General features: G+C 40.4%; 3 protein-coding genes across 4 annotated transcripts in view; 1 reads left to right on the forward strand and 2 right to left on the reverse strand.

Moving 5' to 3' along the window:
* LOC5519631 (N-alpha-acetyltransferase 25, NatB auxiliary subunit) overlaps window positions 1-10,211 on the reverse strand; it is a 30,088-nt gene extending 19,877 nt beyond the window's left edge. For both annotated transcript variants that reach the window (XM_048726732.1, XM_001639558.3), the window contains exons 1-6: window positions 10,085-10,211; window positions 9,918-10,003; window positions 9,683-9,821; window positions 8,762-8,880; window positions 6,416-6,490; window positions 5,789-5,894 (exon numbers count right to left, since the gene is read on the reverse strand). In XM_048726732.1, the coding sequence (XP_048582689.1) occupies window positions 5,789-5,894; window positions 6,416-6,490; window positions 8,762-8,880; window positions 9,683-9,821; window positions 9,918-10,003; window positions 10,085-10,136 (577 nt within the window). In that variant the 5' untranslated portion in view covers window positions 10,137-10,211. The remainder of the gene's footprint in view (window positions 1-5,788; window positions 5,895-6,415; window positions 6,491-8,761; window positions 8,881-9,682; window positions 9,822-9,917; window positions 10,004-10,084) is intronic.
* Window positions 10,212-10,431: 220 nt separating this feature from the next.
* On the forward strand, window positions 10,432-12,443 carry LOC5519633 (RWD domain-containing protein 4). Its single transcript, XM_001639461.3, has 2 exons — window positions 10,432-10,913; window positions 11,227-12,443. The coding sequence occupies exons 1-2, from the start codon at window positions 10,545-10,547 to the stop codon at window positions 11,413-11,415; spliced, it is 558 nt and encodes a 185-aa protein (XP_001639511.1). The 5' UTR covers window positions 10,432-10,544; the 3' UTR covers window positions 11,416-12,443.
* LOC5519634 (isoaspartyl peptidase/L-asparaginase) lies at window positions 11,558-25,188 on the reverse strand. Its single transcript, XM_032364464.2, has 7 exons — window positions 24,846-25,188; window positions 23,570-23,678; window positions 22,844-23,178; window positions 22,423-22,458; window positions 16,777-16,967; window positions 16,005-16,170; window positions 11,558-13,300 (listed from the first exon to the last, which is right to left on the reverse strand). The coding sequence occupies exons 1-7, from the start codon at window positions 25,035-25,037 to the stop codon at window positions 13,061-13,063; spliced, it is 1,269 nt and encodes a 422-aa protein (XP_032220355.1). The 5' UTR covers window positions 25,038-25,188; the 3' UTR covers window positions 11,558-13,060.
* Between the last annotated feature and the right edge of the window lie 21 nt (window positions 25,189-25,209).

The raw sequence follows: 25,209 nt of genomic DNA on the forward strand, positions 1-25,209 counted from the left end.
CGGCCCGGATGCAATCCCAAATGTGACGACTCACGCGAAAACGTACCTTAGAGCTTCTCGATTCAGCGAATTAACCCGCGAAACGGGTGCGAGGGTTCCGCGAAACGGGCGCGAGCATTCTGCGAGCATTCCGCAAGATGGGCGCAAGCTTTCCGCGAGATAGGCGCGAGCGTTCCGCGAGAGTTCCGCTTGTCAGGCGGGAGCTTTTGCAAAACGGGCGCGAGCTTTTCGTTGTTGAGTCGAGAGCACATAACGTAACAATCGGCAAAAGGGCTGAATCTTTAGATTTCAAAAGTAGGTGAAACGCGATAGACATCTACTGAGGTCTATACCTTAGAAAAAGCCTCTCTTAGGATAGAAGTAAACAAGTAAGCAAGTATTTGAGTTTGGTTTCGTTGAGATCTCGAGTGCTAGCAAGGGAATCGAACGGCAAAGTCGCTACGATGCTACATCAAGACAATAGCGCTATAACCAATGGCCTCTTGAGGGATAGCTTGATACCGACTCCGACAGTTTGACATCAGTCGGAAGATGTTTCGCTCGAAGCCATATACTTGGTTAAGAAAACAATGTTTAAACATACTATGGTTTAAATATATAGAATCAGAAATAAAATTTTATTAAATCTAGTCGTAGTAAAGTTATTTTTCTACATATACACTCGAACATTGATGCTTCTTAAGGTGCGTTCGGCTGGACAGGGTTCGTACAATTTTCCACAAATGAAATTCAAGGACTTTTAAGGACTTTTTCAATGACTTTTTGTAGAATTTCAAGGACTAGTGAAACGATAAATTCATAGAGACAATAGAGGGCAAATATACTTTTCCAAGTCTTACCAAAGCTTTTATCAATTGTACATTGTTTGTTTTCAATACGAAAATAGACTGTTATTAAACAATGATTAGCACAGATTTGCAGTGCAATCGACTTAGTGTGGAGGCCTAGTCGTGCTTTTTGAACAGTTTCACTTGTTCTCTAGTTCTTCTTGGCATTTTCGCTTACAGCTTACAACAATCTTCCCCTTGGCCCTTCTCTAGTCTCCATAACATTGGATCTAATGTTTCCTCCCTTGACTTGCCGCATCTAGCAGCGCCTTACTTTTATCTAGATCAGCAAGCCCACGATTGTGAACAACTTTCAACAAGTTTCTTTATTAAGGTTTTCAACTGACATTTACAGAGAAGTCTCTTTCGACTCTTGCCTGACCATGAGAGAGTGTCAACAGATACAAATACAACTCTTGCAGGCTAGATGCTGTAAGAAGAATCCAGTCAGAATCAAGGAAAGAATATTGGGCACACGTATAAAAAGAACTCATAATTCAGAAGGTGAATTCTAGGGGAAGAAGCGTTTCTGGTCCTTTATAAAGCACTGTAGGAGAGACAGCAGAATGGATTTAGAGCACTACAGTCATGTGAAACACAGCTTCTTGGTTTTATACACTCGTTGGTGGACAATATGCATGAAGGTAATCAGATCGACGTTTTGGTGATGGATTTCAGTAAAGCATTTGACAAGGCAAATCACCTACTCCTTGTATCAAAGTTAAAGCACTATGGCGTTTGTGTTAAAACCAATCAGTGGATTAAGTCCTTCCTATCTTCAAGGAAGCAGGTGGTGTTTGTCGGGGAATAACCTGAAATTGTAGACGTCCTCTCTGGGGTACCCGAAGTCTCTGTATTGGGCCCATGTCCTCTACTACATTAGCGATCCCCCAGACAATCTGACCTCCTCCGTGAGACTCTTTGCAGATGATACCATCGTATCTTTAAACATCAAGTCTACCGAGGATGCCTTCACTTTGCAACAGGACCTAGACAAATTAGCCATGTGGGAGAAACAATGGAACATGGCGTTTCACCCAGCTAAATGAAAGATCTTAAGGGTTGGACGCAAGCAAAAACCTACACACAATACTTTTCACGGCAAAGCCATGTGTGCTGTCGACTCGGCAAAATACCTTGGGGTCACCCTAACATCAGACTTTAGGTGGATAAGCATATAAACAACATCTGCAACAAGCAAGCAGCACCCTCGGTTTCCTTCGGCATAACCTTAGAATAGGCTCCCCCAAGCTAAAGACGCCTGCTTACTTCTCTGTAGTGCGTCCATACCTTGAGTATGTGTACTGTATGGGACCCATTCACAAAGACAAACATCATCAGAATAGAGATGGTACAACGTAGCGCAGCAAGGTTTGCGCTTCATCGCTACGACAGAACAGCAAGTGTAAGTGAGATGCTCAATTATCTGGGTTGGTCCTCACTAGAAATCCGAAGAAAGAGAGCAAGGCTCCTGATGTTCCACAAGATACACCATGGCCTTGTTGTCACTGATGGCCTGCCAACAGTCCCGCCGATGTATAGAATAAGCAGGCATATGAATAGCCAACGCTACAAAGTGCCACCTTCAAGAATCAACTATCACAAAAAAAAATCGTTCTTCCCACGGACCATCAGGGATTGGAACTGTCTACCGGAACTAACTGCAACGCTTTTGGGAAAGCAAGCGAACTATTATTGCGTGGACTTATGTAACGTTACTTATTATATTTTTGTTATTTTATCGTTTTTGTTGAAATTATGATACCTCATAAGAATCTTCGCATAGAAGGAAATGGAGTTATATGGAAGGAAGTACGCACCCAGTCTGTCTAGCTTGTGGCGAATGGTCAATCCGAGAAATAGTTCCGTCAGGACAAGAAGGCCCTTTTTGAAAATCAGAGAAAACGAGATCTTACTATCTTAAGTACCAGAACGAGAAGTCGAATCTCTAAAATTCGAGAAATCGAGATGCCTTAAAATTTGGAGAGAAAATCGATATATTCAAGGAACCACCTCTCTTGAAGTTAAAATTCAAGAAGATCGTCTTCTGGGCTTGCTCAGCTTTCTCCACAAATTCTGTGTACTGGAGCACCAGGAGATCACAATCTCCTATCATCAGCACCACCACCACCATCATCAGCAAGAGTTAGAACATGGCGAAGCACACTTCCTTTCTTTGTACAATCTGCGTATGATCTATGCTGATCCTGTTTCTGGGCATGGATTTTACATACTTTATTTTGTACATAATTATACAAAGAAATAGCTCGCAAACCATATACTTGGCTACAATTTGCTATTAATCTTTTGTTTCTTTAATCAAATATTTTTCAAGGACTTTCAAGGACTGATAATAAGAATTCAAGCACTTTCCAGACCTTGAATTTCAAATATTAAAATTCAAGCACTTTCAAGGTTTTCAAGGACTTGTACGAACCCTGCTGGAGCAATGTAGCAATTGCGACAATCTTTTTTTGTGGTATCTATTTGATACGCGATTTTTTGAGCGAAGGTAAACCAGCGTGATTTATTCGCCGCCGACGCGACATGTAAACATATCGTTGTTGTTCAACAAAGACACTCGAACAACGACGCTTCTTTGGTTTGCGTTCGGCTCTATCTAATGGAGCAATGTAGCGATTGCGACAATCTTTATTTCAAAAGAAAGCTCACATATCGGGAATCTTTTTTGGGGGGGTCTGTTTAAAACGCGAGTTTTTGAGCAAACGTAAACCGGCATGATTTAGTCGCCGCCAACATATAAACATATCGTTGTTGTTCAACAAAGACACTCAAACAACGACGCTTCTTTGGTTTGCGTTCGGCTCTATTTAATTGAGCAATGTAGCGATTGCGACAATCTTTATTTAAAAAGAAAGCTCACATATCGGGGAATCTTTTTTTTGGGGGGGTCTGTTTAATACGAGAGTTTTTGAGCAAACGTAAACCGGCGTGATTTATTCGCCGCCGACGCGACATGTTAACATGTCGTCGTTGTTCAACAAAGACACTCGAACAACGACGCCGCTTCCTTGGTTTGCGTTCGGCTCTATCTAATTGAGCAATGTAGCAATTGAGACAATGTTTATTGCAAAAGAAAGCTCACATATCGGGGAATCTTTTTTTGGAACAATAATATATAACAAAGATCTCATTTAGAATAGAGATCTTCGTGATAGGTGAAGCTCGAAACCGATACGAGTTGCGAAACGAATTTCGCCTTTATTACCCAACACATTACGAATTCCTACGTTACTTACACCAAATTGTTACGCCAAATTACAACACTACGTAATGACATATTTCTTTTCGTTTTCAGTAGCGCTAGAACGATCAGTGATAGTTTGATATCGGGCTTCGGTAACCCTTTGTTTGAAAAAAGCAGTCACCGAAAAGACTTTCAAGTGTTCATGTCAAAAACTGTTGTCCTTATTCCCCGAATACACTACTTATCTCTAGTAACTTACACAAAATTGTCCTTAAATTGCCAGACTAACTATTTGCGATTCGAGAGAGAGTACGATCTGTGAAAGTTTGTCAAGTTGCTTGGGTACTCTTCTAAAAAAGCCGTAAGACACAAATTCTAGACAAAACCGTCGCTCTGTGCTGGGTAAAAATCGGAGTTGACTAAGGATAAACTTGCTGGTCGCTATTCCGTGTCGTTTAGAAGATACGACCCGCGAGTTGTGTTTAGCAAGTCGCGAGGCTTCCCGTTGTCAAGGCGCGAGTGTTCCGCGAGAAAGGCGCGAGCTTTCCGTTATTTAGGCACGATGTTCTGAGAGGTGGGCGCGAGCTTTGCGTTATTAAGGCGGGAGCATTCCGCGAGAAAAGCGCGAGCATTCCGCGAGAAGGCCGCGAGCTTTCCGCGAAACGGGCGCGAGTTTGGCCAAACTTGCGGAAAACGCTGAGGTACGTTTTCGCGTGAGTCCTCACAAATGTAGTCCTGAAAACCTTCGCTTTCGAGCTTGTACCCGTCCTCGCTGACACCTTTAATGCTTCTCTCCTGGAAGGCTGCCTCCCCCCTCTACTGAAGAGTGCAATAGTGCGCCCATTGCCGAAGGAGTCTCCCCCAAGACCATCGAGAAGGACATCAGGCCGATCTCCTTGATGCCTCTGTTGGCCAAACTATGTGAGGGATTCGTGCTCAGAAGAATCCTCACCGAAGTTCTACAAGATCTTGATGTCAAACAGTTTGCCACTGCGGGGAAGTCCACTGGTCACGCTATCCTGTACATATTACATCTAGCTCTTGAAGCCTTAGATAGTAAAAGCTGCTGGGTAAGGCTCCTTTTTGCCGACTTCCAGAAAGGATTGGACTCGATTGACCATTCCATTTTGTTAATGAAGCTTTAATCCTTCAATATCCATCCTTGTTTGACAAGGTGGATCGCTTCCTTTTTATTAGGCAGATCCCAGTGTGTAAGCATAGTCAGCCATTGTTCCCCAGTTTTGTATACCAATGGGGGAATTCCTCAAGGAACTAGGCTATGCCCAGTCTTATTCGCCATCATGGTAAACGATCTAGTATCATTTTTGGGTCCCAGGGCCAAGTGGACGACTTAACCATCCTAGAGATAGTGCCCTTGCCTAGAAACACCCCATCGTATTTAGGTAACATAGTGGATGATATTTAATCGTTCGCTTCGTTAAATAACACAGGACTAAACTCGTCAAAATGTAAGTCCATGTCGCTGGACTTCTTACGCTACAACAGTTACAGCTGCCCGCCCCTCGCCGTCGGTGGCACCATTATTCAGTCCGTCGCATCAGTTCCTAGGGGTACACATCGCACAAGATCTCACTTGGGACATGCACTGCGACTACATAATAGAATCCAACCGTAGGCTCTATGCCTTGAGGACACTTAAACAAGAACAATACAAGCTGTTTTATGACTTGGGCTGGGTCTTGGTTAGGTTGTGACTACATTGGTACCAGTGTTTGAAACTCATCACACATACCAGTCTCCTCTTTGATCTTCCCCTCCTTGGCAAACTTTTCCACCATCCTCTCGGCAAGTGGGAGGAGCATACCTTGAGAGAGCTTTTTGTCCTTACAACTGAGGGCCTGCAAGTAAATATAAAAGTTACCAACTGTGGCTAGGTGACAGCTGTCACCATTTACTTGCCTATGCAATTCAGCACTGGGTGAGCCCTAGTGCAAGAGCAAATAGAACTTCAAGTCGCAAAAGTTTAGTGGCACAGGCTTTACTTCTCTGGTCAGAAAGCTGGGTTCAATCTTTGGTCAGATCAGTTTATATTTTCTTCATATGTGCAAAAATCTGTGCTCTTTATGTTGAAGGACTGTGAATTCCTCCTCTCCCTCGCTTGGGGCTTTAGACACTAAGGCCCATTTTCCCAAACACACTAGGGGAAATAGAATCACTGGGGACACAGAAGGTACCCTCTTCAATCTACAACCTCTACTGAAGGATAGTCAGCGTCATGTGAAGTGCATGTGAGTATGCCTACTGGTGTAGGTCCCCAGTGTTTGCTCTCTCCATAAAAAAATAATTTTGATACCCTCTAATGCCTTCATCTCTCGTTATATTAACTGTAAGCATTATAAGAGCCCTTTGGTATCCTTACCTGCATAACATAGCTCATCACAGCCCAGAAATAATACGGATTTTTAGAAGACACCTTATACAGATTCATGGCTGCCTGAAACAGAATAATAGGTTTTTCATATAACATTACAAACAATGCTTACTTCAACATGAGGGAAAGGTGTAACATGATTTATTCTTGTAGGAGAGTATGATAGCCCAAGAGAAATGTGTTTTATTCTTGTAGGAGATTAAAGAAAGGCTGAACTGTAGAATAACTTGTTTTTTCCCACTTATTGATGCGAGTTAGATGAGGTAGACAGTTAGCTAAAAAAAGCCCGTCCAAGGTTTTTCATTTTTTTACAGACCACGTGCGAAATTGTTGTTTTGCCATTGCAAACTGTCTAGCGTTTTGCTTGGTCAAAGCCAGGCTTATGACATCACAACCTTGGTACAGCTTCTCAAAATTGTTTTAAAACGACAGTGACTTCCTTTCAAAATGACGGCAAAAAAAAAAGGCAGTACTTGGCCTCAAAAGATCTATGCGGTCAGATTTACCAAATAAAATTCTTCACAGCATGGTAATAAATGCACAATTTTTTAAAACAGTTTTATTGAAAATGCAATACACATGACAACATTAAATTCGTCCACAGCACTCACACCAATAGTTATTATAACGCCACCTCGGATTTTTATCTGTTTGGATTTCACTGATAGTTTATTTTCCTCTGACTTGGACTTTTTCCAATCGAGGCGATGAATAGTTCAACAACAAAATCCAATGAGATCAACAAGAAAGGATCAAACACCCAATGGCTGGAACCGGCATCTAAAGAGTTGTACAAGTCATTTTATTACTTTTATAATAATATCGAGAACATGACAAAAATTGAAGAATGAAATATGAGAAGATTTCAAGCGGGAAAAGTCAATAACAATAGCAACCGAGCGCGTTGGTTGATGAAAGTTTGCCGTAAAATCGATTACAAATAATTTTTATGAGTCATTAATCTATTAATACTCACAGGAAACAGGATTTGCCTATTTTATTTAGTATGCCAAGCTTTAATATGATTTGATTCGAAATAAAATAGGAAATACAGAACAGGAACAGAACAGGCAAATTCGAATGTACGAATTGTTTTGACAATTTCTACGGTGAACAAAACGAACGAAAGCTATCTACCGATAAATAAAAAACATATTTATTCACCTCAATCCCACTTCTCCATGCTAGATTCATGAGAATCCATATTTATCAACCTATGCTACTTCATCGACAAGTCCGACAAGTCAACAAGTACCTCTAAAGTTGAGTCATCGTTTTTCAGTTTCCCATTCAGCGTTGAAAACAACACTTCCAATTCCATTCGTAAATCTTAGTTCTGTAATGTCAAGGTTTTTTTTATTGCTTTCGACTTTTACATGTTCAGAATCAACTTCCTTACGGCATGGAGTTCTCCACAGAAGACTGAACTCACATTTGTGTATTTTCACAGTGTTTTATAGTATCATAAAAAAGCTTTGGCTGTGTCTCCTTTTCACCAGATGAGCCTTCAACGATTGGTTCGCCATGCGCTCTGATAGTGATATGGCGGAAACTTGCATCCACTTCCTCAAAAACCATCTCAAACTCCTTGTTGTCTTCTTCTATTGAACTCTTGATTGTCACTGGGGTCTGTGAGTTCTAAGCCTCTTGGCCTGGTACTTTCGATCGATGATGCCATTATTCGACTGAGTTCTGGGGCTTTGATTTCGGATCTCCTATATGATTTAACACTAAAATTTCGTGCCGTACCATGGTTGTGAAGTCGCCACAGGCCTCCCAACGGTCCAAATTCGGCCCCAGTCTGCGAGACATTTTCTTTCGACGAAAATTGAACCAAAAATCCAAAAACCAACAAATATGAAGCGCCTTTTTTATTCAGGCTTGCTACTTAACCTCTAGACTTATGTTTTAGCAAAAAAAAGTTTTCGTTTCTGACCTAGTTTAAGTATTTTTACATACCTGTCAACCTCCGAAAATCTCAAGGCTTGAGAATTCTTTCGGAGGAGGGGTAGGGTATATTATTTTTGGGGGGGAGGGGTGGGAAGGGTATATCTTCGCAGGCGTTTGCATTATAGAAAGCTCTTGACGCACAAATCCACTTATAGATCTCATGATGGTGTTGATAAATTGTGCTACGTACAGACATTATTTAATAGGAAATAGTCAAAATGTTGATTTTTATATAATAATTTTTCAGAAGCGTTAAAAATTGCAAAAATGTGGGAGATTTGGCGCTCCGCATGGGAGAAGATGTCCAAAATCTTGAGACTCCTGCCTAATGCAGGAGAGTTGACAGGTATGTTTTTACGACAGTAGCTGAGGGGAGATTTGTACCTGTGGCTGTTTCTTGTAGTCTGCGACACGGACATATGCCATGAATAGATGTGACAAGAATTCCTCATTGGTTGGAGAGTGTTTGACGGCAGTCTCATAGATGGTTACTATCCCTTCAGCTGAAGCAAAATCACTGCATTACTAAATTGCTTGTAAAATCCATAAACTGTTACTTATTAAAAGAATATTACAGATGGCTTTCTTGATGTAAGAAGACAGATGTTAACCCAATAGATTGAAATGGTAAGTTCAAAATTGCCTAAAATGTGTTTTATATCAAAACCTGTTTCAAAGGTATTGAATGTCCGACAGAGTTTTCAATGTCATAGGGCCATATGCCAGCAAATTTTGATCAGGGGAGGGGGTTAGAAGGGTCACATTTGAGGGGGGGTTGAGGTGGGCTGCAAGGTGGCATGTTTCGCAAGTGCATACCTGTCAACTCTCCCGCATTAGGTGGGAGTCTCAAGATTTTGGACCCCTTCTCCCACATTGAGCACCAAATCTCCCCATTTTTAATGATTTTTATTGCTACCGAAAACTTATTCTAAAGAAAATCATCATTTTGCCTATTTTCTAATAAAATATTTGAAACAATAATTCCCTTGCGTAGCGTAATTTATCTAACACCCTCGCGAGATCTATAAGTGGATTTGTTTGCGAGAGCTTTCTATACGGCAAACGCCTGCAAGGTTAAACCCACCCCTCTCCCAATTTTCTGAGGTTGACAGGTATGCAAGTGTTGCTAAGCTTCTGTGAGCTTCACAGTATAATATGAAAAAATAAAAAAGCCGAATGTAAAAAAAAAATATAATGCTAAAGTGTCATTTTTCCAATTAGTAGGGTCATGTGGCAATAAAACTTCTTTGACATAAGTTAAGTAAACTGAGTAAGCTGGCAATTTAGTTGACTTCCACTACGTACGTTTCTGCATTTCCTTGAAGCATATGGACATGGCTTGCAGCGTGGGTTCGTCTGTAGGTTTATCAGCACAGAGCTCGTCCATAAGCAACTTGCATTCTTCCGGCTTGCCAGACCGCCATAATGCAAGCGCTTTTAACGCCTAGCAAACAAGCAAAGTAAAGACACACAGTATATTGAGCTCTACAGTAAAATGGCAGTTTAACCCGGGCACGAAGGACTCTACTTGACAACTCACTTTAGCACAGTGGAGGTCCTTCTGTTTTTTCAAAATCTTATCTACAAGTTGAATGGCCTGTTTATTTTTAAGGCTGTCGAGCGCATCTGGGAAATAATAAAACGAATCAGCACAGAAGCATCGAGCTACGAGCAGGATCAGAAGAGGTATAAAGTGAGGAATTGTACCATAAACAGGCCGTAACCGGCGTTCGTTTACGTCCACGAGACGAGAAGCCATCTTGGCCTCCACAGCACATGGGGACACGGGCCATCCGCATACATCGCACGGGCCCCCACACCCCAGCCCCTCACGGATAACGCACTCAATAGAGGGCCCGGAATTTTTAGCACAGTCTAAGATGAGATTGTAAAATACATTTTTAAAAGAGCAAACAGTAAATGAGATTTATTTTCCAGTCTAAAAAGTCAAATTAGAATACAAACTCAGTGGGTATATTTGCTTTAAAGTTCTAGGTATTTGGTTACCAGACCTCTCTCGGAATTTTAGAGACTGCGATACATGTGGACAGCAGATAGTCCCGTGAGGGTTGAAAAGGAAAAAATATTTAGGCTTGTCCAGCATTTTATTTCTTTCATTATTTGCTTCTTCTTAAGATAATGCAGTTGCACCTTTGCCTGACTTAACATGAATCACCAGGAGGAACAAGAAGAGGAGTTAGAAGTTTTGCGTTCAATCTATGAAGTGGACGATCGTTTCAAAGAGATAGACGATAAAACATTTCAGTACAAATTCGGTGAGGATGGACACTATAAATCATTCGTTTTAGAAATATCCTGGCCCGAAGACTATCCCGAATGTGCTCCGAACATCAACCTGGACGCTTTTTACAACAAACACATTTCCAAAGATGTGAAGAGCTCCCTTCTAGCGCGAGTTGCGGAACAGTGCGAAATGACTCTTGGAGGCGCAATGACCTTCTCTCTGTTTGACTGGGCAAATGAGCACGCGGAAGAACTGATGGCCGAACAACAAGAAACAACTACTGTGGACTTGGTGAGAAATATTAATCACATTTCTTTCTTCTTAAAATCTGCCTAAAGTGTTACCACAGCAGCATGCGTCTCCCCTCACACACAATCGCTAAACGTCTTTCCACACATTGCATTGTTCTCGTTTAAAGTGCATGGCCATTTAATATAAGTTTTAACCGTCTAAATGAGCTGATAACTGACAGGAGCAGATACTTACATCATATAACATAAAAGAATGCACACCTTGTCATACAAGAGACTTGAACTGTACCCTTTTTTCTGGATACTTGACATCTCACTGTACAGTTAATTTATATCATTTGTTATTTATTTAGGAGACTGACACATTGAGGAACGAAGAACCATCCTTACCAGTTGAATCAACCAAGAAGGAAAAGAAAGAAAACTTGACTAAAGCTCAGAAGCGCAAAATGAACAACAGACTGAATACCAAGGGGGAGTTGGAAAGGGGGTGGAACTGGGTAGATGTTGTTAAACATCTCAGTAAAACTGGTTCCTCTTAGCCTAGCCTTTTATTGCAAAAAGAAAACTTAGTAAACAGGATACGATGATTCCATGTTGAGCTCTAGGATCAGATTTGTTTGGGGTTGTGTTGTTGATTCAAGACACTAAATATTCCCACATTGCTCTTACGACATGACAATATTAAAAAGATCCTGTTTTATTATTTTTTTCATTTTTTTTAAACGATAATCAGAATCATCACCACACTGCAAACTCAAAATCTTCAAAATTTAAAAAGTCTAATTTTTTAAATAATTTCTAAAAAAGGAAACCCTTCTATGAAATAATAATCAACCTTGCATAAAATTTGTTTCTTCAAAAATGTTTTATTTTAACAAATAGATCTCATTTTCTGAATGAAAAATAAACCTAACAAGACTTGTCTTCAAAATCAACAAAAAGCAACAAAATGTAATTGTTTAAGTGTAATAGTCAAACCAGAAAAAAGGGAAGACATGTTAGTACATGTTAGTACTGAATAAGCCAAATAGTATTTCACAGGTCTTTGAAAACCACTCTACTAATGTTCTCTGTGCATCTATCAAAGAACAAATATACAAAGAAAATGAGATCTATTTTATAAAACAACAAAAACAGTTCCAGTTTAACTGACATCACACAAGTCTCTCCTGCAGCATTTTTGGACGTGTCATCCATGTCAGCTCTAGAGTCTGACATAACTAACATCACACGTTCTGACAGCCAATCAGTGTGTGTACACCTATTTCAATAAAGTTTGACAATAAGAAAATGGAAAACTGGTTTGATTAATGGGGTTTTCCTTGTATATATTCATACACTATATGGGCCTCAATGGAAACTTGTCAACTGACTGTTGATGAGTTGACATTCCTTTTTTTCCATTTTCTTATAGTCAAACTTAATTGAAATGGGTGTAACTCACTTATGTTGCTGTATAAACTAAACATCTGTGTTAAAGTCAGAACAATACAGAGCCAAGTTATAGAATAAATTATTTAGGGACAAACAACAGGCTTAACCAATAAAACATGCTTTTTATAGTGTATTATGCTTGTGCCGAAAGTTACAGCCATAAGAACCTACCAGCTAGTATAGGATGCTACTTCATATAAGCAACATCTTAAAGTTACAGCCATAACTGTTACAGCCATAAGAACCTACCATCTAGTATAGGATGTTACTTTATATAAGAAACATTAAATTTTTTTTTTTTTTGGGGGGGGGGTCACTTTAGACACAAAGGTCTGTCTTATTATATAGGTACTTTAAAATATGGTCGGATAAATCAATTAGATACTTGATATGAGAATACCTGTATCATAAACAACTATGGACTCCACTTAGTCTAACAAGTGAATAGTATTAGGATTACTACAGTGCAAATAAGCTATTTTCAAATACTTCCATTTTTTCTTTAAATAACTGTAATCATCTTAGAATAACACTGCCTATATCAAAGGAGTAGAGTATAAGCTGGGGCGAATCCAGGAGGTCTAGGGGGGGGGGGGGGGGTCAAATTATTTTTTAAGGAGAGGGGTAGCTCTTCTTTTGTGAATTTCCTTAAACTTATAATTATTTTAAAGCATAATGTCTGAAAATAAATCCTAGATCCGCCACAGGTATATCTCTTGAACAGTACAACTGTTTAAAAACTAATTCCTATTAGTTAACTGGGCCGCTTTTATTGACGTGAACAACCCCATCCTCATTAGCCTGCATACCAACAGATACTACATCTGAGTCCATCGGCATGTCTGAACCCTGACCAAATCCTACTTCCCCAATATCTGGGAATACCCTGCCTGGACTTTCTACAATGCTCTCTCCTCTCATGGTCTTTCCTTTCTTGACTGTCTTCACTTCTCCTCTCTTCAAGCCATAGCTTGTTACACCATTCTTAACCTAAATCCAGGGAACATTTCATCAGTATAAAATATGTGATATGGAAGTCTTAAGACTCACAATCCCCTCGAGACACTAAGACCCTCCAATACAGGAAATTTTGTGTCGTTTTTTCATGGGTAGCGTATAAATGCCAGCTTTTGGAGCCTGGATTTGTTTTCATTTATGCTTATTTGATAGCAATTAATACAATCCTAGGGTTGTTCGAGTGCTACCTCATTTAAAAAAAAAGCAAAAAATATACTAAGGATGGCACTCACAAGGTTAATGGGGCAGTGTAAGAGCTTTACAATCACTCTCCGGCCCAGACAATGAATTTCAGTCAAATTCAAATATTGACTTATGAGCCTTTGGTTTATGTGGGAGACTTAAATTCAAAGGAAATGACCACAAACTGTCAATAAACATAGTTTTCAATAAAATATTGCATATTATTTTAAAAAGGCTTCGAAAGCTTAAAGTTCTACTGTTTGTAGACGATTAAAAGCCTACAATAAACACTGACTCCAGACATGCGCAGTACCATGACGCTGCCTCTATAACCAAAAAAAAGCTTAATGGGGAATTGAGCACCAGTCCCCTCCCCCCCCCCCCCAATTTTACTATCTGTGTAGTTTTCCCATGCCCTTTTGTGCTGAAGCGCAAGATCACTAAAAGAGGGTTGTGTTCAGATATTTTAGAAAATAAGGTTTGCAACTGCAAGCATCCATCTCTGTAGACGTGCAGCTATATGGGCAGGCCATAGCCTCCAACCCTTTTGAGGATGTATAATTCCAGAGAAAAAGTATATCAGTATACCTCCAGATTTAGTCCAACACTTTGGTGCTAGTACTTTGATAGTTTTACAGTCTGGGAGGTCTTAATCTTGATCAAACAGATAAGTGCCAAGATCAGGTATCACAAATTCAAGAAAATCTGTAAGTTGAAATCACTGGTAAGTTTCGGCAAATCTACCTTTTGGCAAATATATATGTGCTGGAAAATGAAATTGCTCTTTTCCACCAAATTTTCAGAAAACGTACTAGACTTTCAATAGTATATCAAAATATTTACCAAACAGTAGAATAGCCGAAACCCTGATTAGTTTACCTCTCTGAATCCAAACTATAGAAAAGTGGAAAAATTTAATTTTTATGCCAAACATCCTCTTACAAAAATTGAAGAGTTTTAATTTCAACTCATCAAAGTGTTGTCTCTGATTGACAAGAGACCTGCCTGATAATGTACCCGTTGGTCTGCTTATGAAAAATTGAATGTCTATAAAAATAGAATTCCTGGAACACAAAATAGCAGAACTTGGCCTGCCAAATAATTATTAAACAGAACGAAGATTTACCAGTTATAATTAATATTATCTTTATTTAACACATGCTAAAAGGGGTTAAATAGATTTGATGTGATTTACATTACACAAAAATCATCTATAATAAGCATGAAAGGAATTACAATAATTTTCCTGAAGACAGCGCTTTCTGGATCAAAAACAAATAAATAAATATCGGAATTCCATTGTGCTAGTGGTCCCTACATAAAATTAAATATGACAAATCCTAGTTATGTAATCTATATGTTGTCTATTACAATGGAAATAAGCATAAATACTATGCATATGACAAACATTTTTTCTTTCAAAACAGTGTTTTTTTTTATTTTTTTTATTTGATATAATTATAGTGAAGAAATATTTCTTCTTTAACACAAAGTAATTTTTTTTCATAATAAGCAACTACTTCCATGCAAAAGCAAAACTAACAAAATTTGGTTTTGTCCTCACACAATTGGTATAGAAAAACATGTGGTGCGAGCTGATATACAGGGCTTGTCTCAACCCTAGCCTTACATATCCAAGAATATGGCAGTTTCTATTACATGATCTGATAAACACCCATGGAATAAACTAAAGATTTATGGAATGAGGAGGATGAACTTACTTAGGTAGTTTAGCCATACTTGGTAAATATTGGAATCACATCAAAAAAATGTTTTCACATTATTAAAAGTATATCACACCAAAAAAATATTCCACACTATTTAAAGTATATGTTGGATTCTTTGACATGTCACTTTTATTTTTTGTTTACTTTTTTATGGGCACATGAAAGTTAAATTCAATAAAATGTAATTGTGTTAATACATTTGAAGATGAGGGTGCAACAACTATTTGCTGTTTGCTTTGTGATAAAATCTTATTTTGAGCAATAGAACCAATGGGCTAATAGTGCTTACAGGTTGTCACCACCCAATCAAGCACTTGGTCGAGTAAGGCAAAATGGGCAATGGTAACCACCCAAAAGAATCATCACATGATTTGAATTGGGTAGCAACAAGATGTAAGCCAAATGGGTCTATGCAAATTCAGTATTAAAAGCATTTGGTAAAGAACAATATTTTAGAGGTTTTTAGGTTTATTTATCAGATCATTCACAGTGTGATATGACTGGCAAGATTGAGTATACCCTCCCCTCTCTCACATTTCTACATGCACATCACCCCCCATGTGGTCTGGTTCTAAGGCAATAGACGCAACAGTAGATTCAGTGGGGTTCATGACGTCAGAGTCAGCACTGGAGCCGAGAGTTCCAATCTCCAGGTACTTCCTCTCTGCCATGTCCACTATACTGTGGGGCCCATTTTCAGTGACAGGTTTCTTGACAGTCTTGACCTCACCCTGTTTCAAGCCGTAAAAAGTCACCCCATTCTTTACCTGAGCCCATGGCATGTGCTCTGTGTTGAAGGCGATGCCAGCCTCTCCATCTCTCGACACTATGATTATACCGGCACGACCACCAACCCGCTGCTCCATGTATCTCAATGCTGCAGCTGCAGCATCAGCTGCAGTTTGTCCGATTTGGATCATGAATAAAGCATACCTGAAGGAAAGGTTAAAAAAAAAACCTTTGAGCTTCACAGAGATTCAGTCGCATCAAGCATAATTTTAATTAAAATAAATCCAACCCAGTTTCTTAAAAAAGGGGAAATTTAACTGAGTGATGGCCAATGTTTGGATCTAATGGTTTTGATTATATTCTCAGGAATATGCAGAACAAGCTGATTAAGGTTTGTCAGTCTCATCTAATCCATCTAAAGGCCAGGATTGATTTTAGGAATTAGATTATATTTAATGCTTATGTTGATATTTTCTTGTGCAGTATTTTTTAGTTTAGTTTTATTTAAAAAATATTTTTGCAATATTTTCATTTTTGTGCAGTGTAAATTCAGTGTGAAATAAGCAAAACATTAATTGGTTGTTGCTTTTGTTGTTGTTTGGGATTGTTGTTACTGCTACGGTTGTTGTTGTTGTTGCTGTGGATGCTTTTGTTAGTGGTTGTTGCTGTGACTGTAAATGTTGTTGTTGCTATTGTTGTTGCTTCTGTGGCTGTTGTTGCTGCTTCTGTTGTTGCTACTGCAGTTGTTTCTTGTGTGGCTTTTGTTGATATTGCTGTGCTTGTTGTTGTTTGTGGTTGCTGATGTTATACCTTGCCAAGTTAACCCTCATAATCATCTCTCCAGTCCCAGTAGATGACGCTGCCGCAACTTGGTTATCTGCATATCCCCCGCAACCAACAATGGGAGAGTCACCAACTCTTCCGGGATGAACAGCAGTGAGACCGCCTGTCGAGGTTGCACAAGCAACATTGCCAAAACTATCTACTGCTACTGCACCCACCTAGAAAGAGAAACAGTCAACTGACCAAAATAAATATCTGTAGCAAGGAATGACAGAGATATGTTTATACAGGGTTGAAGGGGTAGTAGCAATCACAAATCAATTCTACTTATGAGAGTATGTGTCTACTCATAGGAGAGGGAGTCTACTCATGGGAGAGGGTGTCTACTTATGGGAGAGGGTGTCCACTTATGGAAGAGGGTGTCCACTTATGGAAGAGGGTGTCTACTTATAGGAGAGGGAGTCTACTCATGGGAGAGGGAGTCTACTTATGGGAGAGGGAGTCTACTTATGGGAGGGGGTGGGTCTTTTTATGGGAGGGGTTTCTACTTGTGGGAGAGGGTGTCTACTTGTGGGAGAGGGTTTCTACTTGTGGGAGAGGGTGTCTACTTATGGGAGAGGGTGTGTCACCTCATGGGAGAGGGTGTCTAATTATGGGAGAGGGTGTCTACTTATGGGAGATGGTGTCTACTTATGGGAGAGGGTGTCTACTTATGGGAGATGGTGTGTCTACTTATGTGAGAGGGTGTGTCACCTTATGGGAGAGGGTGTCTAATTATGGGAGAGGGTGTGTCTACTTATGGGAGAGGGTGTCTAATTATGGGAGAGGGTGTGTCTACTTATGGGAGAGGGTGTCTACTTATGGGAGATGGTGTGTCTACTTATGGGAGAGGGTGTCTACTTATGGGAGAGGGTGTGTCCACTTGTGGGAGAGGAAGTCTACTTATGGTCTGAGAAAACCATGTTGGGTCAAAAGAAGGTCTGTATAAGAAAAAACAGCTCAACACAAATTGTTATAAATAACAGTATAAATAATGTTTAAACCAATATTATATAATAATATAATTATAATATAATTATATTATAATTATATTATATTATAATTATATTATAATTATATTATAATTATAATATAATTATATTATATAATATTATATAATATGTTTTCCTGCTGTTTTCCTGAGACTTACCTTACAGGGGATACATAATAGGTGAGCAACTCAGACTACAGTCGAAACACTACTGCCAGGCAAAATTTCTTCCCCTAAAAACTCAGCTACTTAGTCCTAATTGTTTGCCATTTTGGTAGAGTCTTTGATTTCCTTTAAAGTTTAATTAAGCAATCTCCTTTCGGGCTCTGAGGTCAACCAGCAGAAAACAGTTTTTCCGTCATCCTGTGTTGTCTCCACGACTTGCAATTTCAACGCTCCAAGCTCTGCATTGTCAAATGAAACCCGAGAACCCAGGCCGACAGGTCTTGATAATATGCTTGGTGGTATCATGGCATCATGAAAGAGGAAGGCAAATGTAATAAATAGTTGTTGTTGGATCAAATTTAAGGACTTGTTTTATATGAAAGAGTTTTCGCGATAAAGAATACCGCTGACTACACATCCATGGGCTCGGATTCGTTGGTTGTTACGGATTACGTCATCACCTAATTTTAAAATTAGCTCCAAACAGCAAGCTAGTAGGCGATACTTTTCTTGTGGAAAAAAAAAACAACCTTTCTTTCGCAAAAAAATAAAATTGCTGTTGTTACAAGACGAAGTGCTGGCTAAGCAAAAATAAAAATCTATATATGATATAATAAGTACACAATGAAACACAAAAGTATGCATTTGTTTTGGCCATGAAATGTTGAATAATTTCACAACATTTTAATCCCATGGTGCTAAAACTTAATAAAATGTGAAAATACCCCAAAATACATGTATTGATCAGGGTATACCGATTTATTTACTTTTACCCAAATTTCATTAATGTTAAAAAATAATAAAAAAAAGTAAAGACATAATTCCTGGTATACTCTGGTCAAACTGTTAATTGTTGTTGCTATGGTAACCTGCTGCTTCTTGGGATATAGAGCTAGCACCATGTTTTTTTAAATCAAAAACAGCAATCATTTGTCTTTATGCAGAATTAAATTTGTAGCTTCTTTGGAGATGTGTTGTTTGTAATTTTATTTCAAAAATGCCCTATTTTCCCTTTTCTCAGACCTTATGGGAGAAGGTTGTCTACTTGTGGGAGAGGGCGTGTCTACTTATGGGAGAGGGAGTCTACTTATTGGGGAGGGTGTGTCTACAAATGGGAGAGGGAGTCTACTTATGGGAGAGGGTGTCCATTTATGGGAAAGGGTGTCTATTGATGGGAGAGGGAGTCTACTTATGGGAGAGGGAGTCTACTCATAGGAAAGGGTGTGTCTACTTATGGCAGGGTGTCTACTTATTTGTGAGGAGGTCTATTGAAGGGAGAGGGTGTCTACTTATGAGTGAGGAGGTCTATTTAAGGGAGAGGGTGTGTCTACTTATGGGAGGTGTGTCTACTTATGGGAGAGGGTGTCTACTTATGGGAGAGGGTGTCTACTTATGGGAGAGGGTGTCTACTTATGGGAGAGGGTGTCTACTTATGGGAGAGGGTGTCTACTTATGGGAGAGGGTGTCTACTTATGGAAGAGGGTGCGTCTCCTTATGGGAGAGGGAGTCTATTTATGGGAGAGGGAGTCTACTTATGGGAGAGGGTGTCTACTTATGGGAGAGGGAGTCTACTTATGGGAGATGGTGTCCACTTATTGGAGATGGTGTCTACTTATGGGAGATGGTGTCCACTTATGGGAGAGGGAGTCTACTTATGGGAGATGGTGTCTACTTGTGGGAGAGGGTGTGTCTAATTATGGGAGAGGGTGTGTCTCCTTATGGGAGAGGGTGTCTACTTATGGGAGAGGGAGTCTACTTATGGGAGAGGGTGTCGACTTATGGGAGAGGGAGTCTACTTATGGGAGATGGTGTCTCCTTATGGGAGAGGGTGTCTACTTATGGGAGAGGTAGTGTCTCCTTATGGGAGAGGGAGTCTACTTATGGGAGAGGGAGTCTACTTATAGGAGAGGGAGTCTACTTATGGGAGAGGGAGTCTACTTATGGGAGAGGGAGTCTACTTATAGGAGAGGGAGTCTACTTATAGGAGAGGGAGTCTACTTATGGGAAATGGTGTCCACTTATGGGAGAGGGTGTGTCCACTTATGGGAGAGGGTGTGTCCACTTATGGGAGAGGGTTTGTCTACTTATGGGAGAGGATGTCTACTTATGGGAGATGGTGTCCACTTGTGGGAGAGGGAGTCCATTTATGGGAGAGGGTGTCTGATTATGGGAGGTGTGTCTAATTATGGGAGAGGGTGTTTCTAATTATGGGAGAAGGTGTCTAATTATGGGAGAGGGTGTCTAATTATGGGAGGTGTGTCTACTTATGGGAGAGGGAGTCCATTTATGGGAGGGTGTGTCTACTTGTGGGAGAGGGTATCTATTTATGGGAGAGGGTGTGTCTACAAATGGGAGAGGGTGTCTACTTATGGGAGAGGGAGTCTATTTATGGGAGAGGGTGTCTACTTATGGGAGAGGGTGTGTCTCCTTATGGGAGAGGGTGTCTACTTATGGGAGAGGGTGTCTAATTATGGGAGAGGGAGTATATTTATGGGAGAGGGTGTGTCTCCTTATGGGAGAGGGTGTCTACTTATGGGAGAGGGTGTCTACTTATGGGAGAGGGTGTCTACTTATGGGAGAGGGTGTGTCCACTTATGGGAGAGGGAGACTACTTATGGGAGAGGAAGTCTACTTATGGGATAGGGTGTGTCTACTGATGGGAGAGGGTGTGTCTACTTATGGGAGAGGGTGTGTCTACAAATGGGAGAGGGAGTGTCTTCTTATGGGAGAGGGTGTCTGCTTATTGAAGAGGAAGTATACTTAATAATAATAATAATAATATCGGCATTTATATAGCGCCTCATCAATAATTGCCCTAGGCACTTTACAATTATATATCACCTTATGAGAGAGCATGTCTTCTGATGGGACAGGGAGTCTACTTATAGGAGAGGGAGTCTACTTATGGGAGAGAGTGTGTCTACTTATGGGAGATGGTGTGTCTACTTATGGGAGAGGGAGTCTACTTATGGGAGAGTGAGTCTACTTATGGGAAATGGTGTCCACTTATGGGAGAGGGTGTGTCCACTTATGGGAGAGGGTGTGTCCACTTATGGGAGAGGGTGTGTCTACTTGTGGGAGAGGGTGTCCACTTATGGGAGATGGTGTCCACTTATGGGAGATGGTGTGTCTACTTATGGGAAGGTGTCTACTTATGGGAGAGGGTGTGTCTACTTGTGGGAGAGGGTGTGTCTACTTATGGGAGAGGGTGTCTACTTATGGGAGATGGTGTCCACTTATGGGAGAGGGAGTCTACTTATGGGAGATGGTGTCTACTTGTGGGAGAGGGTGTGTCTACTTGTAGGAGAGGGTGTCTACTTATGGGAGAGGGTGTCCACTTATGGGAGATGGTGTCCACTTATGGGAGATGGTGTCCACTTATGGGAGATGGTGTGTCTACTTATGGGAAGGTGTCTACTTATGGGAGAGGGTGTCTACTTATAGGAGAGGGTGTCTACTTATGGGAGAGGGTGTCTACTTATGGGAGATGGTGTCCACTTATGGGAGATGGTGTGTCTACTTATGGGAGAGGGCGTGTCTACTTATGGGAAGGTGTTTACTTATGGGAGAGGGTGTGTCTAATTATGGGAGAGGGTGTGTCTACTTGTGGGAGAGGGTGTCTACTTGTGGGAGAGGGTGTGTCTACTTGTGGGAGAGGGTGTCTACTTGTAGGAGAGGGTGTGTCTACTTATGGGAGAGGGAGTCTACTTGTGGGAGAGGGTGTGTCTACTTGTGGGAGAGGGTGTCTACTTATGGGAGAGGGTGTCTACTTGTGGGAGAGGGTGTCTACTTGTGGGAGAGGGTGTGTCTACTTGTGGGAGAGGGAGTCTACTTATGGGAGAGGGTGTCTACTTATGGGAGAGGGAGTCTACTTGTGGGAGAGGGTGTGTCTACTTGTGGGAGAGGGTGTCTACTTGTGGGAGAGGGTGTCTACTTGTGGGAGAGGGTGTCTACTTGTGGGAGAGGGTGTGTCTACTTGTAGGAGAGGGTGTCTTCTTATGGGAGAGGGTGTGTCTACTTGTGGGAGAGGGTGTCTACTTGTGGGAGAGGGTGTGTCTACTTGTAGGAGAGGGTATCTACTTATGGGAGAGGGTGTCTACTTGTGGGAGAGGGTGTGTCTACTTGTGGGAGAGGGTGTGTCTACTTGTGGGAGAGGGTGTCTACTTATGGGAGAGGGTGTCTACTTATGGGAGAGGGTGTCTACTTATGGGAGAGGGTGTCTACTTGTGGGAGAGGGTGTGTCTAATTATGGGAGAGGGTGTGTCTCCTTATGGGAGAGGGTGTCTACTTATGGGAGAGGGTGTGTCCACTTATGGGAGAGGATGTCTACTTGTGGGATAGGGGGTGTCTACTTATGGGAGAGGGTGTCTACTTATGGGAGAGTGTTGACTCACAGGAGAGGAAGCGTACTTACAGGAGAATCAACTGTTACTGTAGAATAAAACAAAAGATCCCTATTGTTGTGGTATTTTTCTTACCGTGTCATGAAGCTCCTTTCCTCTGATTTCTTCCATCTATAGAATTGTGTTTAATCAAGAATATCTTAGTAATGTACATTGTAGATTGTCTAGCCCTCACTATTTCAACTTATCTTTATTTGCATTGAAAAAACCTGGTATTAACCAGCAATTAAAAAAATGTAGCGACTATAGAATACAGGGCCAATGGGACTTCACACCTTGATTTCTATAGAACGACGCAAAAAATACAATGGAAATGCAAATAAGTTTGGATGTGGCCCTGAATTCTGTAGTCTAGCTAAAAAATTTTCCCATTTTAACAAAACCCACACTCTTCAATGGTAAACTACATATTTTAATAATCTATTAAAATAGATTATGGATTAAATAGCAAGTAAAAATCCTTGTATTTACATGATAAAAAGGGTCTGCTACTAACCACTTTCTTAAGTCCTGCTATGCTTTCCTGTCTTAGCAATTTCTTTTTCTCTTGTTTACTGGGTGATTTCGGTGACTTCGGTCCTGCTTCTGGTTCATCACTACTATCAGACTCATCATCACTCATGTCGATTATTTCCATGGCTTCCATGGCACGTGCAAGCTGTCGCCGGCGGGCCTCTGTAATGAGCGCCTCGGGTGGGATTCTTGGAATACCTTGCTCGTCTGCAAACATATTGGCACCCTCCCCGATCAGCAGACAATGATTTGATTCTGTCATGACTTTTCTTGCTACTGAGATGGGGTTGGATACGCCGCTTATACCACCTACTCCACCTTTAAAACAAACAGAAGATTAGAGCAAGACCAGGAAAGGGGGGAGAGTTCAGTGCAAGGGGGAGGAGGGAGAGTTCTGTTCAACAAGTTTTTATATCATTTTTATCCTCTCATAATTGTTTTATTGGAATTAAGTCAACTTTTTGCATGTTTTTTAGGGGAAAGAAAGAAAAACTTTCAAATATATAAGTACCTCATGGTCAATCGATTTGATTTTCAAGAAGGAATTCACTTGTAACTTGAAAAATGTGATATGAAGGTCATTTTGGTAGGGGAAAATAAGAGTTAAATACCCTTTTATATTTAGGTGATTGAGATTTTGGGCTTTCTTGCACACTTCACTGTTGTATCTACAACAAACAGGCTAACCTTCATCTAAGGATTTGCTTACCAACGTTTAGATCCCGTCCATCCATGATCATAGCATCCATTTCCACTTCCCCACGATTGTTGAGTTTTGAGCCATGACCAGCGTTGAACACAGCAATATCCTCTAGCACCTGGGATGATAACATGAGCTCATGAACAGACCATTTGCTCCTCCAAAGAGCAAGGGGCATTTAAAAAACAATGAGGATGCATGACATGAACTTTGGTAAAGACTGCACGTCATCATTCTCCTGGTTATGGAGTTACACTAACAGATCATGTGACTGTTGGCAAACTGGCATACGCTTAGGCTTAGCTGCAAAATAACAACAAAAAACAAAAAGTTTCTTTGTCAGAAAGTTTCTATTTTTTATTGTTCACTAGCAGACAGGAACAGTCATTTCTGAGTTTATTTTGGTTTGAATTTGTCACTCAAAAAATCGTGATCAGTTAGTGCAAGGCGATTATTGCTTAACTTTGTTTCAGCAAAACTTTGTACTGGTTGCCACAGTAGCATACATTTTACTATAAGCACCGATTGAAAAAAAAAAAGTCTGCTGTTAAAATAGGCATGTCAAATACTGAGTATTTTAAAATTTACATTAGTAATCTTGACCTTCCCTCCACAAGAATTTTCAATAGCCTTTTAGATCCAAATCAAGAAGACAACCAGCCCTTATCAGAAATCCGACAAGAAAAAAAATACTTAAGAATTATAGAGAATGTGATGATCAGTTTTCACAACTGAATATAACTTTTCTTAAACAAACAAAAAAAAGGACTGATTTTATTAAAGGAAGTCGATTTTAGGCTGTGTATAAGAAGCCATGCATGAATGTCCAGTCAAGATGTTTTCATGAAGTTTATGAACCGTGATTTTAGCGTCTACAATGCCAGGAAACCAAAAGACAATAAACAAAAAATATATCTGTCCAGCGCTAAACGAGTATTTATAGGAAAAGAAAACAGGTTTCGCAACATCCACAAGGGAGCCCACGCTAGGGACATGACAGCTGAGCAGAGATCACGGATCGGGAGATCGCTAATTTTTTGGATGGCTCGAATCATTCTACAACTCATCAATGTATTTTATTTATAATAACACAACGCTGTATTTTTTCAGCTTATTTCAGTTCACTAATCATATCACGGTGTTCGAAAAATGATCCTTTTTTTGTGTGTGTGTTTCACACTCGCCGGCGCCATATTGAAAGTTGTCATCAAACATCGGGCGACACGATGCGCACGTCAAAATAATAATTGTTTAAAACTGTCTTTTTTATTTCATCTGGCCTTACCTTAACTGCAGCTTCAACGGCATCAAGCGAGGCATTTTTTCCGCCTTTCATCAGCAATCCATAGCCCGTTCTTGCCGCTTTTTTCACGCCGTTTATCAGCATGGGAAAGATGATCGATTCGGAAAGACTGCTAGCGCCGCCATGAACCACGATGCACGGCGAAATAGGACCGGCACAAAATACTTCATCCATCGCTTTAAATTGAAACCATACAAACTAAGGTATCAGAGGATAGATTTGCTGGTCGTTAAGAGTACTAGAGCCGCGAGGGGGAGAGCGTGAAAGCCACAGAACTGCAAGCTCCTTGACTTTGTAAGCGCTTCTCTAGAAAAATACCGGAATACCGGACATTGGAACAAGCTAC

This window comes from Nematostella vectensis, chromosome 4 (genome assembly GCF_932526225.1).
Source record: "Nematostella vectensis chromosome 4, jaNemVect1.1, whole genome shotgun sequence".
NCBI classification, from domain to species: Eukaryota; Metazoa; Cnidaria; class Anthozoa; order Actiniaria; family Edwardsiidae; genus Nematostella; species Nematostella vectensis.

What these genes read in the sequence shown, in the direction of transcription:
- LOC5519633 (XM_001639461.3), top strand. Translation starts at nt 10,545, where the DNA reads ATGAATCACCAGGAGGAACAAGAAGAGGAGTTAGAAGTTTTGCGTTCA. An exon ending in AAACAACTACTGTGGACTTG is followed by an intron (nt 10,914 to 11,226) that starts GTGAGAAATATT and finishes TTATTTATTTAG; the next exon opens with GAGACTGACACATTGAGGAA.
- LOC5519634 (XM_032364464.2), bottom strand. Translation starts at nt 25,037, where the DNA reads ATGGATGAAGTATTTTGTGCCGGTCCTATTTCGCCGTGCATCGTGGTT. An exon ending in GAAAGGAGCTTCATGACACG is followed by an intron (nt 16,968 to 22,422) that starts GTAAGAAAAATA and finishes TTCTCTTTCTAG; the next exon opens with GTGGGTGCAGTAGCAGTAGA. An exon ending in ATGAGGGTTAACTTGGCAAG is followed by an intron (nt 16,171 to 16,776) that starts GTATAACATCAG and finishes CCTTTCCTTCAG; the next exon opens with GTATGCTTTATTCATGATCC.